We start from the raw sequence: 16,690 nt of genomic DNA on the forward strand, positions 1-16,690 counted from the left end.
CACAAATCCGTTTTCACTTTTCATGTGCAGTGCAACATATAAAACCTCCATCATCATCATCACACCCACACGTCTCAGAAACAGTTACCACACTCCCAAATCCCACTTCCATTTCCATTTCCGATTGAGTCGAATCGCCCACAATGACTGAGGTAATCACAACAATAATCTCTCTCGTCTTCCGTTTCCGCAATCGATTTCTGATTTCGATTCAATTTTCAGCAGAACAAAACGAGCAGTGGCGAGGAGCAGAAGAAGGGGAGAACAGAGAGCAAGAAGAAAGAGAGCGCCGGCAATGTCAGCGTCGTGCTCAAGGCCAACCTCCACTGCGAAGGCTGCGTCTCCAAGGTTTTGAAGTGCATTCGCACTTTCGACGGTAAATTCACATCTGAATCAAATTTCTTCAATCATTTTTGTTCGTTTTGTTGAACACGTGAAAAATAGGTGTGGACACAGCTAGTATCGGCGACGGACAGATCACAGTCGTCGGAAAGATAGATCCGGCTAAGCTCCGGGAGAGGGTGGAGAAGAAGACTCACAAGAAGGTCGAAGTCGTTTCGCCGAAGACCAAAAACGGAGACGCTAAAGAGAAAACCGAGAAGAAAAAGGAAGAAAAAAACACGAGCAATAATAAATCCGATTCCGAAAAGTCCGATCACAAAGAGGTAATGTCGCCGTTCATCTAAACTCATTAATCGCTGATTATGAATGCAATTGCGTGTTTTTGGCAGCCTCCGGTGACAACGGCGCAGCTGAAGGTGCACCTGCACTGCGAGGGCTGCATCCAGAAAATTCGCAAAATCATAGTGAAGACCAAGGGTGAGAATTGAGATCTCTCATTTCCATCTCTTCAAAATTGATTTTCACGGCGGCTGAAATGAAATGTGCATTCGACGACGTCGTTTACAGGTTACAGAGATATGAAGATCGACAAGCAGAAGGAGACGGTGACGGTCACCGGAGCCCTCGACATGAAGGCGTTAGCCGAGGTGCTGAAGAAGCATTTGAAGAGGGAGGTGCAGATCGTGGCGGCTAAGAAGGAGGCCGAGAAGAAAGAGAGCGAGAGTGGGAAAGGGGGCGGCGAGAAGGGAAACGGCGGAGCGAAGGCGGAGAAGATGGAAGGGAATAACAAAATGCAGTTCCAAGTCGGGTACCCGCATCCGTATCCGTACCCGGATCCGTTTTACAACCCGTATGCAAACGGATCCACCCATGCCCCACAGCTCTTCAGCGACGAGAACCCTAATGCTTGTAGTCTCATGTGACTACAAAATTTTATTCGTGTTGAAATTCAGATGCATTATAAAATATTTTATTTATTACGGCCTAATTTACATCGAATCATTCTAAGAGTATCTTCAACGGTGAACGTTGCGGAAGTCCTACCCGACGTCCGCCATTGTGGAGCAAAAGGTCGGACACGACCGTCCCATTAGCCCGTCGGATGTCCTCGGATATCCTCGCGACGTCCTACCTGACGTCCGCCATTGTGGAGGGGGTCGGACGTCCCGGTCAGACGTCCGAGTTAATTTTTTTTTTTAAAAAAACTCTATAAATACTGCTCTATAAATACGGCTCGTTAAATTTCGTAAATTTGAAATGTATAAATTGAATAATTGCGATTTTATTTTATTGCGGGAAGTCCTAGTGGAAGTCCTACATTGTGCAGTGGGATGGGAAATTCTAGTGACGTGGCAGGAGGTTTTTGTGGGAAGTCCTAGTGGGAAGGGCGCCACCGAAGTAACTTTTTCTTTTTCAAATACCTTTACCAAATGCATATTAGAAGAATCAGATAAAAATTCCTATATGTAATAATCCCATCAACATATAAGAAGGAGATCATATATTGATATGCCTTAGAGCAATCCTCTCATACTGTATATGATTACATGATACGAGCTAGCCACTCAATCGCGTGGATTGGTGCAATCGTCTCTTTGTCGGCCTATGTAGCTGGATCCAGGAGGAGGAATGTTGTCCTCGTCCTCGAGAATCAACTTAACCCCGTTGTTCTTTAGGGCATTCACGACTGCCCAAATCTTCGTGCGGTTCTGGAAGCCTTTCTTCTCGATTTCCTTGTTCACGTTGACATGAATGCCTCTGCCCTGGCCGTGTTCGAGACCATCTACTCTGAGCCTCATTGCCAGCACTTCTCCAACAACTGCTGCAGCCTTCGCATTACAAGAACGCCCACATTCAAGTGAGTTTTTGAGAGCGTGTTCAACTGTTGAAGCCGTCGCAACTATTCGTCCGTTGTTCCTGTCTACCACATTTGCTGTGATATATTTCAATGATATGAACAGTCTCAACACATATCTCTTCAGCAATGTCATCTGTGAATATTACCTCTGTAACAACGGATATCATGTTAGTTGAGTCGATAACGCTATAAATACTCCAAACCAACATGGTCATATACACCGGATCCGGAAAAGAATTCAAGCAGCAGATCAAACAAATATGAACTATATCAACGGAATAAGCACAAAACTTAAATAATCAGAAAAATGGGGATATGCAGCAACGGCAGGGGCTGAATTCTTAGTTAATTCATTAATTAGGCATTTCATCAAACATGTAGAGTGCGCTTGTTTGATGCTCAAAATCACTATCTTTTTCCCTATGATTCTCAAAAACCTCACAGAACCTCAATAATCTTCGTAAAATACAGCACCAAGAAGCATACTCACAGCTTTAAAATCTCCAAACACATCCACTTTCGATATCCGGCGCCGGCAGAGGGAGGGAGGCACGCCAGGACGAGCGAGATGGGGAACAGAGAAGAGACAATGGCTTCGATTTTCAGATAAAATATAAGGGCCCAACTTTGATGGGCCGAAAGCCCATTATTTATTATAATACTACTTTATTCTGGTTGATTTTTCGTTGGAATTCATGGCCTCCTCCCCAACTCACAACACTATATATCCCCCAAACCCTTATTCTCCTATTTCTCTTCAAATCCAAAGCTCTGCCGCATTAAGCTTTGGCCGAGACTAAAGGAAGCCTTGCGGAACCCTAGATCTCGCTGCAACACCTTCGATAACTCAAGGTTCGTTTCCAATTCATTATCTAGATTTTTATTTTCGAATTCGTTTTCTCTTGTGGCCGGAGAATTGACTATTGGTTGGCAGATGGTGTCTGATGCGAGTAAAAAGAAGGCGGCTCAGAAGAAGGCTGCCGCCGCTGCTAAAAGAGGGGGTAAGGCCGCCGCATCCAAGGCGGCTGCGCCAGAAAACGGTAGCAGCAACGTTGATAGTCTGGCCAGCGGAGTTGGGGATCTTCACATATCTGATCGGACGTGTACCGGCGTTCTCTGCTCCCATCCTTTGTCAAGAGATATTCGGGTGAGGTCTCGATCTCCTGTTTTCTGTTGAATTTTCTCGGCATTGATTTCCCTATTGAGTCGTATAGGATGTTTTATGCCGGTTGATTTAAAAATAAAGGATTTTTGTTTTCATCTCGATCTGTGTGGGCGAAATCGTACCCTATTTGATGTTTGAAAATGCTCCATTGTATTATAAGTTTACACCTATGGATGGTGTTGCATGCAGCTCTTCAAATACTATAGGTGAAACTTGCAAGTGGGTTTTAGCCGTAAAGATGTTATCTCATCATCAGATTGCACTTTGTGATGTAGTTATGGTTTCCTACATGTCTAAATTCACGTAACAACTAGGTGCGCTAAAGAAATTTAACTTCCTGAGCTTATGTTTGGAAACATTAGTATCATGTTAATGTTAATTGGAACATTTGGATTAATTTTCCATAATTAGCTAAAAAAAATTAACTAGCTATTCTTTGGCAAAACTTAACCATCTAGTGACATGGGTTCTTCATCTTTAAAATATTTTAAGGTGTAGTGTGACTAGTGTCTCATGTTTAGTTTATTGTTTCTACTAGCTTGGTGCACCTAGATAAGCGCCTTGTATATCCAATAAGTTCAGCCTTGTAAGGAATGCTCTGTGATAGGTAAATTGTGTACGCATGGTCATTTTTTCACTGTGAAACTGATATTTATATTTAAAATTTGGGTAATCATATACCATCCCTTGAAGGTAATCTGATATTGGGTTTTCTATTGGGTTATGCAGATAGAATCACTTTCCCTGACTTTCCATGGCCATGATCTTATTGTTGACTCTGAACTGGAATTGAATTATGGCAGGTATGCAGTGTTCCTTGATTGTATATGGCTTCTTATTTTTATAATAATTTAACTTGTACATGATGTCTGTTGCCTCATGTTTGCAGACGTTATGGTTTGCTTGGTTTGAATGGTTGCGGAAAATCTACTCTTCTTGCTTCGATAGGTGCCCGTGAGCTTCCTATTCCAGAGCACATGGATATTTATCACCTTTCTAGAGAAATTGAAGCTTCTGATATGTCCTCACTTCAGGCCGTCATAAGTTGTGACGAGGAGCGCCTGAAATTGGAGAAAGAAGTTGAAATATTGTCTGCCCAGGTATATTTCGTTGCTAAGTAGTAGTTGTTGTTTATCTCATAGTAATAGCCTATTACAACATATTTCAATGTATATATGTTGATATAGGATGATGGTGGTGGAGAGGCCCTTGAACTCATTTATGAACGGTTGGATGCATTGGATGCAGCCACTGCTGAAAAGCGAGCTGCTGAGATTTTATTTGGTCTTGGCTTTACCAAGCAAATGCAAGAGAAGAAGACACGTGACTTTTCTGGAGGCTGGAGGATGAGGATTGCTCTAGCAAGAGCTCTTTTCATGAACCCAACGATATTGCTGCTTGATGAACCAACAAATCATCTAGGTATGCTCAGTAGATAGCATGGCCTTTAAATTTATCTGCAATTGCTTATTCCATGCACAGTTTATTAGCATGTACTTTTCATATTTTGTTTTAGTATTCACTTTTTAATGGTCACAGATTTGGAGGCATGTGTTTGGTTAGAGGAGATGTTGAAGAAGTTCGAGCGAATTCTTGTTGTGGTTTCACATTCCCAGGATTTCCTGAACGGAGTATGCACCAACATCATACATATGCAGAGTAAGAAGATAAAGCTCTACTCTGGAAATTTCGACCAGTATTGCCAAACCAGATCTGAACTTGAGGAGAACCAGATGAAACAATACAAGTGGGAGCAGGAGCAGATAGCTTCAATGAAGGAATACATTGCACGGTTTGGTCATGGATCTGCTAAGCTTGCGCGTCAGGCCCAGAGTAAAGAGAAAACTTTGGCAAAGATGGAGCGGGGTGGTCTTACGGAGAAGGTGGCCAGGGATAAGGTCCTTGTTTTCAGATTTACTGATGTTGGAAAGCTCCCTCCTCCTGTTCTTCAGTTTGTGGAAGTGAAATTTGGCTACACTCCTGATAATCTCATCTACAAGAATGTTGATTTTGGTGTTGACCTTGATTCGAGAGTGGCACTGGTGGGACCTAATGGTGCTGGGAAAAGCACCCTGCTAAAGCTGATGACGGGGGATTTGGTTCCTCAGGATGGCATGGTTCGTCGCCATAACCACTTGAGGATCGCACAGTTCCATCAGCATTTGGCTGAGAAACTTGACGTGGAAATGTCAGCCCTCCAGTATATGATGAGGGAGTATCCTGGACATGAAGAAGAGAAGATGAGAGCCATAGTTGGAAGGTTTGGTCTCACCGGCAAAGCACAAGTGATGTCTATGAAGAACTTGTCCGATGGGCAAAGGAGCCGTGTGATCTTTGCATGGCTAGCTTGGAGGCAACCGCACATGCTACTGCTGGATGAGCCAACTAACCATCTGGATATTGAGACGATCGACTCACTGGCCGAGGCACTTAACGAATGGGATGGTGGCTTGGTTCTTGTTAGCCACGATTTCAGGCTGATAAACCAGGTCGCGAAAGAGATATGGGTTTGCGAGAATCAGGCCGTGACTCGGTGGGAGGGAGACATCATGGACTTCAAGCGGCACCTAAGGGCGAGAGCTGGCTTGTTGGACTGAGGTGAGATGGTAGTGTATCAGGCAGAGAGCACAGGCACAGCTAGTTTTCCTCGCATAGCTTTGGTGTGCTCGGACGGGTATTCTGTCCGTTGATGATGCCTGTGCAAGTCGCGTCGCGCATTAGAGGTAGATGTGAAATGGGTGCTGGCTGCTATATTCTGTGTCATGCCCTGGCGTCCAAGAGGCGGAGGTGGCTTCTCCCTCCACTAATATTATGATTATTATGAGTGTTCTATATAAATTTTGATGTGCTGAATTTCCATTGTCATCCTTGAGAGTTTGAGACCATTAATGTTTGATTCTAGTATTTTTTTTAATAAACATATAATGACTGCCATCTTATGGTTTTTTTTTATGCGTTTGGAATATTCTGTTTGAATACAACTGCTATTACTGATCAGTTGATTTTGTACTATTTGTGATTCACTAAACTATCATTTCTTGTCTGTTTTAAAGAACCTTGTTAACATAATCATTACTATGTCTGTTTACAGAATCTTTTATTTACCTTGCTAACTATCATTACTTGATGTCTGTCTTTAAAAGAACCTCATTAACAACCATTGGACGGAGGAATAGGAATATGCCTAGGGAAAATATGGAGTAATTATTAAGCCACTGTTCTTTTGTTAGGCATGGTTAATTAAGATGTATGATTTCATATTTATATCTTGGTTATCATCTAAGGATCTAATCCAAATTTTAATTCTTCAAAGTAGTATCTACACTATTTTTATTAATCTAATTAGTTCTTCAAAGCAAACACCTTAGTCATGGACTTAAATTACAATGCACATTAACAATAAAATTACACTGGTAAAACTCTTATCTCCCTTCACATTAAGTCATTAACAATAAAATTACAATGCACCTGTAGAAATGACACTGGTAAATCTGAAACCCCAAGATACAAATTCTATGAAATTCATATGTCAAAGCATACAAGAGCATTAGTTTGTGTGTTTCTTTTTTCAATCTGTTGCAACATAAATAGAAAATACTAACAAATTACGAAAGAACCTCAAAAATTTAAATTCGAAAAAAAGAAGACAAATACTCCCCAATATACCTCTAACGAATCTAATGGGGTATGCACTTGCCCAAAAAGTTGTCAAATTCCCAACTATACAACTATCCTTATTAACAAAAAAAAAAAATGATAAAAGTTACAATTTCAGAAAACGTGTCACTTTAAGTGGTACGAAATAATCAACATGTTTTAACCACGGTCTGATAGCAATCCCAACGTGACCCACCCTCGGGCGCCCATTGCTCGGCCAGTATCCCCTCAAGCTCGGTCGGGGAGCAAGGCAGCGTGAGGGCCCCATGGTGATCGAAGCCATACTCCTCGGCCGCCTGCTCCAACAAGCGCAGGAAGGAGGGACGGGTCAAGAAACTCAAGGGCAAAACAAACCTCTTAAGGTCGTCGTCCTCGACCGCCATCACCGCGAAGTGCCCCTCCTTCACGTCCTCCGGCACCCATTTCTTTCGAGGAATCAAACTCTTTTGTAGCATTTTCACCACTATTTTCAGCTTTAGAAATCCGCCATTATTTTTCCTTTTCACGCTTGCTCTTGCTTTTGGCATGTTTGTTAGAGAAATATAAAATTTGTGTTTGTTTTAAGCTACAATGATGCGTGTGCAAATATATATAGAGAGAGGCCTAGATCGAATTAATAATTTAAAAAATTAAAGAAATGAGAATGTTGATAGTATTATGTTTTGTGTGGGTGGTGGTAATAATTTGCCGCTTATAAAGCAATCAATTATAATAATGAAACTTTTAAAATTCGGTGAAAAACATAACCCGTGACAGCTTAATTTGTCCGTTATTTAAGTACACGTAGTATTTTTTATATGTCATTAAAATAATCTCCGTACTTAAGCTGTCGGTATACTCATTTTTGCCTAAGATTTTTTTGTCACAAACTCGTTGTCACAAAATTTTTTAATGTTGTATAATTGTCACTTTGGAGTGACTTAGTTGGTGAATGTCAAATTCATAACCACATTCTAGATAAAGAATTCTAAATATTACTTCACAATACAACATTAGTATATTGTTTGTTAATATAAACAATTTACTTGGAATTTTTTCATTATTTTAATGTTTAATTTAAATTGTAGTAATTGGGATAATTACATGCAAGAAGGGCATGCATGGTCGTGTAAAAATATGAGATGAAAGATAGGAAATGCAATGGCAATAGTAGTTAAGGAAAAATGGGAGACCATTGCACATGATTAAAGTTTGATAGTTTCATGAAAGGTCACTATTAAGCAGTCAATTCGGCAGGCCTTATATCGAACACAAATACTATTGTAGTTGGCATCAAATAAAAGTGTCGAATTTTAGTTGGGAGAATTTTTCATCCATTTCTTTTGTGGTCAAGAATTCAGGAACCCCATGTTACATATATGTATTTCTCATCTTAAATTGTTTTATGTAGTTCATATTTTTGGCTGCCTAATTATATTATGATGCCAAAAACCTAGGATGCATATCACTTCTATTTAAATTCCTCAACTTTTACTTAATAATTTATTAATACTAACAATTAGAGTGGAAACATTAGGTATCCAAATAATACTAATTATATGACGACAATAATAGTAATATTGTAAATAGATATGATTTAGAAACAGAAATAGCAGGGATGTGTTAAAATGACAATCCTCTTAAAATAACATCATACCATCATTCCTAGCCAATCATTTGTACACGTGGACGAATAATCAGCTGCCATGTGGCAATCATAAAAAATTCGCAAGGGTAAATTTACGCGGACTGCAACATCCAATACTCTAGACTACAATATCCAATACTCTAGACTGCAAGGTGACGCGGCCTGCAATATCCAATACGCTAGACTGCAATATCCAATACGCTAGACTGCAATCTATAGATTGTCGTAGATTGCTGTAGATTGCAGTCTAGCGTTTATACTATTGCAGTCTAGCATATATAATATTGCAGTCTAGCGTGGTGTCACAGTGTCATTTTAAGAGTGTTGTCATTTTAACGCACCCCGAAATAGCATATTTGATAAAACAATTATACTACTACTAGTATTTACATTGCTATTCCGGTGGCTTAAATATAACATGTGAGCATTTAAAGTATCAAAAAGTGCACGTAGTGGGTGTGTCTAATCTATAAAACGTGAAATGTAATAAGATTTCATGTAATTAATAGGATTGTGTAGGTTTGGCGTAGATATACTATCAACTAATGTCAACATGGATGATTTCAAGAAAGCCTTTTATAGTAGTATATTATTAGAAATTATAGACAAAAACTTTTGACCATTTCTGCAATGGGAAATACATATCTCAAGCATTTACCAAAGAATAACCTATTTAAGTCGACACATAACATACGCCTTCAAGATGCATGTGACCACGATTGTTAATTAATAGGCCCGTGCGTGATGCCTAACATAGCCCTCGAAATTTAGGACACGACAAAAAACTCGATACAAAAATTCGTACAAAATTAATAAGTTTGGATCAAACCTTGCTGTGTATCCAATAATTTTAAGTTAGAGTTCGAGTTGGTGTGGGTGATCCATTACAAATAATGTTTTTATTTTAATTATTTTAAAGGAATTTTTTCATTTATATCACAACTTTTAATTGACTTCTGGCTTATCCCACAACTTACAAAGTTGAGTTCGAAATAAGGAGTACTAACTTATAACACTTTCGCAATTGTCCAGTAACTTAAAATTTTCGGCGATTATGTGGTGAAGTGGACGCCCATGTTTTCCACATGGACATAAACAATTTTTATGGTGAAATTTTAAGTCGTGGGACAATTGTAAAAGTGTTATAAGTTAATGATTTAATTAGCTAATTACTTTGTAAGTTGTGGAACATACCAGAAGTCAATTAAAAGTTGTGATTAATTAGCAATTTTCCCTTATTTTAATTATTTTTATTTGTTGGTTCGTGTAAATCGGGTTTTTATCGTGTAAATGAACTACTCATATAAATAAGTTTAAATTGTGCAAATCATGTTTTTATATTGTAATATTAGGTTTTAGTTATGTAAATCATGTTCGGGTTGTTATCATGTCATTTCAACCCTTATTATATCTCGTCGTGTACGAGTTAGGTTTGGGTTTGAAGGTGGCAAATTGGTTCATGTTAGAGTTGAGAGTTTCCTTAACATGCTAGGTTTTGAGTAGCAATGACCTAACCCGCACGATTTATCACCCTTACTTCAGAATACATTTTCTTGTTTCCAAACAAGATTTTTAAAATTAAAACAAATTGTATAATTTCATTATGGTCTATTGATAATAATAATAGTAAAACAAAAAATAATAATAAAGATAGACAAATGAATCATATAGGATTAAAGCAACAGCACGTGAGAAATTCCTAATTCTCAAATTTAATTTGAATAAAAATATCAAATTCCCTGAAAATTCAAATATAAATAATTGAATATTTGTGATGGACCGCAACGTAGCTCAGCCATATATTTTAAGTATAACACTTAATTCATAATTACAAATATTAATTAGAAAAATTGCATCATGCATTTAGATGTGGGACATGTGAGATATATGTGGTCTCGATAAGTAGAACATAATCGATTCTAATATTTTCTTAAAATAATAAACGTAAAATTTTAATTAATGCGGCCAATTTAATCGATTTGATATCTGAAAGTGGGTAAAATTAGAGCCTATTGGGAAATGAAGATCACATTTCCTATTTCCAAAATTGATTATAAATGTAAATTTTGATTTTGATATTAATAGGTAAAAATACCCTTTCTGTTTCTGATTGCCAATGATTAAATATTTTAAATATAGTAAGATCCAGTTATCCAGTAGCCAAACTAATCACATGTTGCCCTAACAATTCCTCTGCACATGATATTGTTTTGCTTTATTTATCTACGAGGGGAATTAGTGATCGTGTTCGTGTTTGTGTTCCTGATCGTATTGCAACTTAAATTTATTAATTAAGTATAGAGATGATTCTAGAAATTATAAGTGTGAATTTTGAGAAATATGAAAATAATATCATATCATGAAGTTTCAAAATTGATTTATTTATGTATTTGTTGTTGAAGTACTTCATGAATTTGGCCTCCAAAGCACTTTACAGAGGAGGTGGGAACAGATAAAGTGGATGCATTTAATTCAAAAGAGTGTCAACTCATTGTCACCAATCCTAATAGACATATGCAATATTTAGGTATTACGTGAGATTTTGTATTCCTAAATTCCTAGATAAATTAGATGATGTAAAATGGACCACATTGTACAGTAGAGTAGGGTACTTGTACCTTAAATTTGTCTGTGGATATATAGCAAATTTGCCATGGTAAGTGTGATAAGAATGGTACCATGTAATGCCAATTAGTCCCTTATTAGTTGTCATATTTGGAATCAACATGAATTTTTACACAATGGGTGAAAACAATTAATTGTGTACATTCACTTTTATTTAGTACTACTTAGTACTACTATTAATGTCTAAAAAATCTAAATAAAATGAATTAGTCAAGTGTAGACCTTAGTTTACCAAATACGGTTAAAGTCAAATGAAATATTTAATGATGAATAGATGAATAATGTTTCTGATATTCTTTTTCATAGAATATGTATTTTTCACTTCTTACAAGAACTTTGTAGTACTAGTATTTTTCAATAAAAATTAAAGTGTATATATTTCAAGAAAATCCCATTTCTCAAACGTTTGTCCAAGAATAATATCTGCACATCCCAAAACAGAAAACAAAAATATACAGATTCAGTTCGAATCTATCCATAACTTCTATATTCAGACAATCAAAAAAGAGTTTACCTCTTCAAAGAAAGGCAACAAAAGATGGTTTTATCTGGGATTGTTGGTGTTTTTACTACAAAAATAAGATCTGCAACGCGAAAACAAGGCCTTTCTAACTCGAAACTGCAGCAAAACGAAAACAAGAAGGCGATAACCGACCGCCATGAGGAACAGTATCAGCAAATTCTCCCACTTGGAGTTGCTGTCGGCCGACACATCGTATACGTTCTGGAGGGCCTGATAGCCTGATAACGACCTCACCTGCCCGACCGCGAACGACTCCCCACTGTACTCGTTCTCCAACAGCCCCTGAAAATTAAACAGCATTGAACAACTCGCGCTGTTTAGTGTTTTCAGACCGAGAAAATCTGAGTCCGAATAGCAGAAGCTTACCTGGATAGAATAAGTGTGGAAAGCGACGTATGATGTAGGATACATCCATACTATCCGTGGCAACGCACTTCGTATCCTAAAGAGTCCGGCTGAAAGGATCATTACCATCTGAAAGACGAACATTCGTGTTGGATAGGCAGAAGAAGACGTTCCGCTGGAATAAAAAAGGGATGCAACGACTTACGTGTATATTCACCAATACTATGATGCTCCAGAATGTGTTTCGACAGATTGAAGCAACGAGTAACACCAGTCCCTCGTTAACTATAAGGCACGTGAAGAAGTTCAGGGAAAAGTACATCAACAAGCTGAAATCGTCCCTCAGCCCGACTAGGAAATAGAAGACCAAACTCGATGAGACGGAGAGGAGAAACAAGAACGGGATGCTTGAGAAAAACTGTCCGACTAGAAAGGCCAACGTCCCAGAGTGCTGGTTTGCCTCTTCGCAGATGAATATCTGCGTGATAAGGAGGTCAGCACGTCTAGTTTCTGACTAATCCTTCAAACACTCAATCGTATACAATGTCAATCGAATCTATCACTCTATGTAGTTTGATTACCTTGATGTCTTTGAGCTGTGCAGGGACACCAGCTATGCTCAGAAGCGATGTAAATGATACGAATAGAAATATAGCTCCAACTCTAGTCTGCAATACAAAAGAAGCACATAAGTACTACGTAGAACATCGTATCACACCCATTTTCAATTAGGATGGAACAAATTGAACTATTTGCCGGAATATTACAACTTACCACGACTGAAGATAATGAGTGCCCCAGACCAGAGAATACCGTGCCAATACAGAGCGCCAGAAACATGTATATAATTAGACGAAGCCAATAATACTTCCACTCCCTCGACATAATCAACAACGATCTCCAAGTCAATATTGCAATTTTGGTGCAACAACTTGCCCTGCCTTTGCTTTTGAGAAGCGGACCTTCCTGCAGATGTAGCAAAACACGAATTAGGAGATCACTAGACAAACACAAATTACACGTAAACTGTCCAAGTAACACTATATGTTTGCTTGAACGGTCTGTCCATGTACTAATAATATTTAGAATAATTACATGAACTTATAAGGTAATATTTCATTAATGACGGGGCAAAAAAGTTCATCAACGTGCTTAAAATGGAACAGCAAAAAAGGACAAAAATATTCGAGTCTAATCTGAGTCCTTATAAAGAAAGAATCTTCATGTTAATAATGACTCCACCTTGTCAGTGAGCTTCAAAATCATAGCCTCGACAGCAGCAGCATCTGCGGATGATCTATACGTTGCTTCAAGAGTGCGTATCGCCACAGCAGTGTCCATATTAACCGATGAAAGCTCCCCATGGTCGTCCTGTTATAACAACACACCTTAATGTAAATAAGAAGACAGCAAAATTTAACAGTACGGTGCAACGCCAGTAGCAAGTCAACTGCTAACGGTCACCTTAATCATCGGATAACACATTTGATTTGAGAATTTATCAAGCTATAAGATCAGTCGTGCAGTGAAGAGCAGAGGAAGAATACCTGCCAGTTTTTGCACATTGCAATAATCCTATCAAAATCTGTATTTATGGCTCTCAGAAAGTGGTCGGAAGGACTTTGCATGATCGGGCAAGGAAATCCAGCATTTGAGAAATGCTGCAGAGATAAGAAAAGGAGTAATTATTCCTAATCTGGTGCTAAAATGGACTCATAATAAAAAACTTGATAACATTAAAAGAAGCAACCAAAATATTCACTTTCGTAAAATCTGCCAGAAAATAGGTTGCTTAGTAACATCTTTATTTGTAGGGTAACGTATTCAGTTCTACTTTATTTAGAATATGTACATAAACTGTAATTATCTATACTATAAATATATAGGGTACAGATCCAGTAAGAATTGGGTTTTATGTAAGAAATGAGAATGTTAAAATACATGAACAAAAGATGAACATTTTCCCTCCTAATGAAATTCAAACTCGGGTGTCGTATTCAGCCAGTAAGAAGATGAATAAATAAGCGCATTAAATCCATGAATAAGCACAAAACATTCACTATCAAAGGACTAAAAATGATTTTAAATTTTCATCAGTATTTAGCATTATCATTCGATCCTTCTCCTATATGCATATATAGGGGCTAGTTAAAATAATTTTTTTTCTTATTATGCGAATGTGAGAACACTACAATGAACGCATAAAGTTAATGCATTCGTCGTTAATTTATCTGCACTAAAAAAGTACTACTAATAAAATTTTTCCGCCTCTGGGATTCGAACCCAGGAGATGCATTCATCCATCGAGAAAATGCATCCACAGTAGATCTTCGTGATCTAAGCATTGAAAATGGTTCTTGCTTTTACATGATAAGAATGATTCTCACTTAAACATCTCCTTATATATATATATTCAGATTTATTACCTGCAAACAAGCAAGTGTTTCCCCAAAGAACAATGTGTTTCCATTAGAGAGAAGACAAATCCTATCGAAAAGGCCAAACACTTCCGTACTGCTCTGGTAAATGGTAAATATTAGAGTGCATCCCGTGCTTGCAAGCTTCTTCAGGGTAACCATCATTAGAAGTGCTGATACGCTGAACACGGAAATGAATACATTATTAGTAAAAAGCCAAGCGGGCATCTTCAATAGGTCACAGGGCTCCTTATGGACACATCTCAAATGCACGGATAATAATACACTCTTTTCGGGTATAAAAATTGGACAAACCTGTCGAGATGATACAGGGGCTCATCAATAAATAAGATATGCGGCCTCATGACAAGCTCCCTGGCGATTGTCACTCGTCTTCTCTCGCCACTGCGAAGACCCTTCATATAACAGTGGCCACCTATGAGCTTATTTGCATAATCCCCTAATGACATGGCATGGATGGCATCCTCCACTGCACTCCTCTTCTTACAAAGGAAGCCCGGAAGCTGGAGCAATGCTGAGTAGTAAAGGTACTCTCGCACAGTCAACGATCCAATAAGTGTGCTTTCTCTTTCCACAAATCCCTAATGCAAATCAACAAAATTCAAGATCAACCTTCAAAATAAATGCAAGTAGAATGGGACCAATGTGGTTTTGGCAATTACTTTGACTTTAATATCAAACTTATTTTTTCATTATTAACTAATAAAAAGGCCCAAGAAACCATATTGGGAGAATTATGGTTTGAACAGAACTTACATATGCACCATATGGCATGCGTGATTTTACGCCATTGATAAATACCTCGCCATACATTCTAGCTGAATCAGGCAGTCTCCCTACGGGAAAAAGAGGAAAACAACATTTGTTCATTAACACAACGGATTGGTATGATCCTTGCAGTGAGGATAAATAACTAAAATGGCATCAAACACACAAACCTGCAAGAGCTCTTAAGAGCGTCGACTTGCCCGATTTTGCAGGACCCATGATCACTGTCATTGTTCCCGGGAATGCATACCCATTCGAGCTCTTAACGACCTTGTCAGCGTACTTTCTTTTACCCTTTATAGTGACTGTTAAATCCTTCCACGCAATGGAGGCCCCTGCAGTCTTTCGTGCAACATTAGCACCCTCGGGCAAAGGGGGTGATGGAAGTGAGCCACTATTGATCTTTGAGAGAGAAGGGGAGACAGGAGCAGTAGCAGCATTAATTGAGTCGGCTCCTCCTTCGTCCACTTTCACTTCAATATCCGTATCTTCCCAGTCAGGCGAGTCCTCAAATGAAATCGGCTGTCTAAACGCACCCGGTTTTCTCAAGTAGAAGAAATTGCTCGAAGGCACTCTACTTGCTGGGCTACTAGCCGAAGACGACGAGGACCTATAGTTATCTGATTGAGATTGTATCTCTTCCATCTCTCCAAATCCTAAGGTACTTTAAAGTTCCTTGTTTGTCACTCACAACCCCAAAACTCAACACATTTCCATTACTTTCAAGAATCAAACCCTCCAAAAAACTAATCTTTAGCCTTTCATCCCAACACCGAGTGACCTTAGCTAAGCTTAGTCTGCCTTATCATGTGATCAGAGCCAATAGTTGCATAAGATGAAACACTGTTGCAAGCAACCATTTGTATAGCATTAAAAATTTCATCTTGACTTGAAAATCATTAACATATAGGAGTAATAAACAGTTCAATTGAAGCCGGAATAGTTCTTGTATCTTAAAATATTGCAGAAATAGAGGCACATAAACAAAGCTAAGACCTTTTTCTAATTAAATCAACCAAGTTAAATCATCACCATTAAAAATCAGAGCTTGGCACCAAGTAACAAAATAGCTCCCAAACACACAAACTATGATGCAAGAAAAAGATTAAACCCACAAAAATAATAAGCAACGGATACCTCAAATGCTCTTTAGGAGAAGAAACCCTGCAATTGCAGCAAATCTGAAGTGAAATACACAAAGGTTGGATCTGGGTTCTGGGTTTTTCATATGAGTAAGAACTACAGTGAGGCAATTATAATGGAGCCAAAAAATGAAAAGAAAAAAAAAGTCGAGCAAAAAGAGACAAGAAGCAGATAAAAAAAGTGACCCACATACAAAATC

General features: G+C 38.4%; 5 protein-coding genes across 7 annotated transcripts; 2 read left to right on the plus strand and 3 right to left on the minus strand.

Moving 5' to 3' along the window:
- The first annotated feature begins 52 nt into the window (after nucleotides 1–52).
- On the plus strand, nucleotides 53–1,344 carry LOC125185592 (heavy metal-associated isoprenylated plant protein 3-like). Of its 3 annotated transcripts, none has more exons than XM_048082153.2 (5): nucleotides 53–152; nucleotides 223–376; nucleotides 445–665; nucleotides 732–819; nucleotides 910–1,344. In XM_048082153.2, the coding sequence occupies exons 1-5, from the start codon at nucleotides 144–146 to the stop codon at nucleotides 1,263–1,265; spliced, it is 828 nt and encodes a 275-aa protein (XP_047938110.1). In that variant the 5' UTR covers nucleotides 53–143; the 3' UTR covers nucleotides 1,266–1,344. The 3 variants fall into 3 exon arrangements, with proteins under 3 accessions (XP_047938110.1, XP_047938112.1, XP_047938111.1); XM_048082155.2 differs by having other exon boundaries at nucleotides 457–665; XM_048082154.2 differs by having other exon boundaries at nucleotides 90–152; nucleotides 226–376.
- A 482-nt stretch (nucleotides 1,345–1,826) lies between these two features.
- Nucleotides 1,827–2,837, minus strand: LOC125219625 (Ribosomal L18p/L5e family protein). The gene is made up of 2 exons (XM_048121648.2): nucleotides 2,691–2,837; nucleotides 1,827–2,348 (listed from the first exon to the last, which is right to left on the minus strand). Exon 2 carries the CDS (start codon nucleotides 2,331–2,333, stop codon nucleotides 1,908–1,910), a length of 426 nt encoding a protein of 141 aa, XP_047977605.1. The 5' UTR covers nucleotides 2,334–2,348; nucleotides 2,691–2,837; the 3' UTR covers nucleotides 1,827–1,907.
- Nucleotides 2,838–2,893: 56 nt separating this feature from the next.
- LOC125219624 (ABC transporter F family member 1) lies at nucleotides 2,894–6,317 on the plus strand. Its single transcript, XM_048121647.2, has 6 exons — nucleotides 2,894–3,052; nucleotides 3,135–3,347; nucleotides 4,095–4,168; nucleotides 4,255–4,465; nucleotides 4,553–4,787; nucleotides 4,905–6,317. Exons 2-6 carry the CDS (start codon nucleotides 3,135–3,137, stop codon nucleotides 5,960–5,962), a joined length of 1,791 nt encoding a protein of 596 aa, XP_047977604.1. The 5' UTR covers nucleotides 2,894–3,052; the 3' UTR covers nucleotides 5,963–6,317.
- A 595-nt stretch (nucleotides 6,318–6,912) lies between these two features.
- On the minus strand, nucleotides 6,913–7,568 carry LOC125219626 (auxin-induced protein 15A-like). The gene has a single exon (XM_048121649.2). It carries the CDS (start codon nucleotides 7,547–7,549, stop codon nucleotides 7,172–7,174), a length of 378 nt encoding a protein of 125 aa, XP_047977606.1. The 5' UTR covers nucleotides 7,550–7,568; the 3' UTR covers nucleotides 6,913–7,171.
- Nucleotides 7,569–11,624: 4,056 nt separating this feature from the next.
- LOC125221507 (ABC transporter G family member 3-like) lies at nucleotides 11,625–16,678 on the minus strand. Its single transcript, XM_089065980.1, has 12 exons — nucleotides 16,486–16,678; nucleotides 15,519–16,191; nucleotides 15,337–15,416; nucleotides 14,875–15,161; nucleotides 14,569–14,740; nucleotides 13,690–13,803; nucleotides 13,385–13,513; nucleotides 12,917–13,108; nucleotides 12,724–12,810; nucleotides 12,348–12,620; nucleotides 12,164–12,271; nucleotides 11,625–12,079 (listed from the first exon to the last, which is right to left on the minus strand). The coding sequence occupies exons 2-12, from the start codon at nucleotides 15,991–15,993 to the stop codon at nucleotides 11,819–11,821; spliced, it is 2,178 nt and encodes a 725-aa protein (XP_088922106.1). The 5' UTR covers nucleotides 15,994–16,191; nucleotides 16,486–16,678; the 3' UTR covers nucleotides 11,625–11,818.
- Nucleotides 16,679–16,690: the final 12 nt, after the last annotated feature.

The sequence above is a fragment of the Salvia hispanica genome, chromosome 1 (assembly GCF_029641045.1).
Source record: "Salvia hispanica isolate PSC_SH4W2 chromosome 1, Shi_PSC_v1, whole genome shotgun sequence".
In the NCBI taxonomy this organism is placed as follows: domain Eukaryota; kingdom Viridiplantae; phylum Streptophyta; class Magnoliopsida; order Lamiales; family Lamiaceae; genus Salvia; species Salvia hispanica.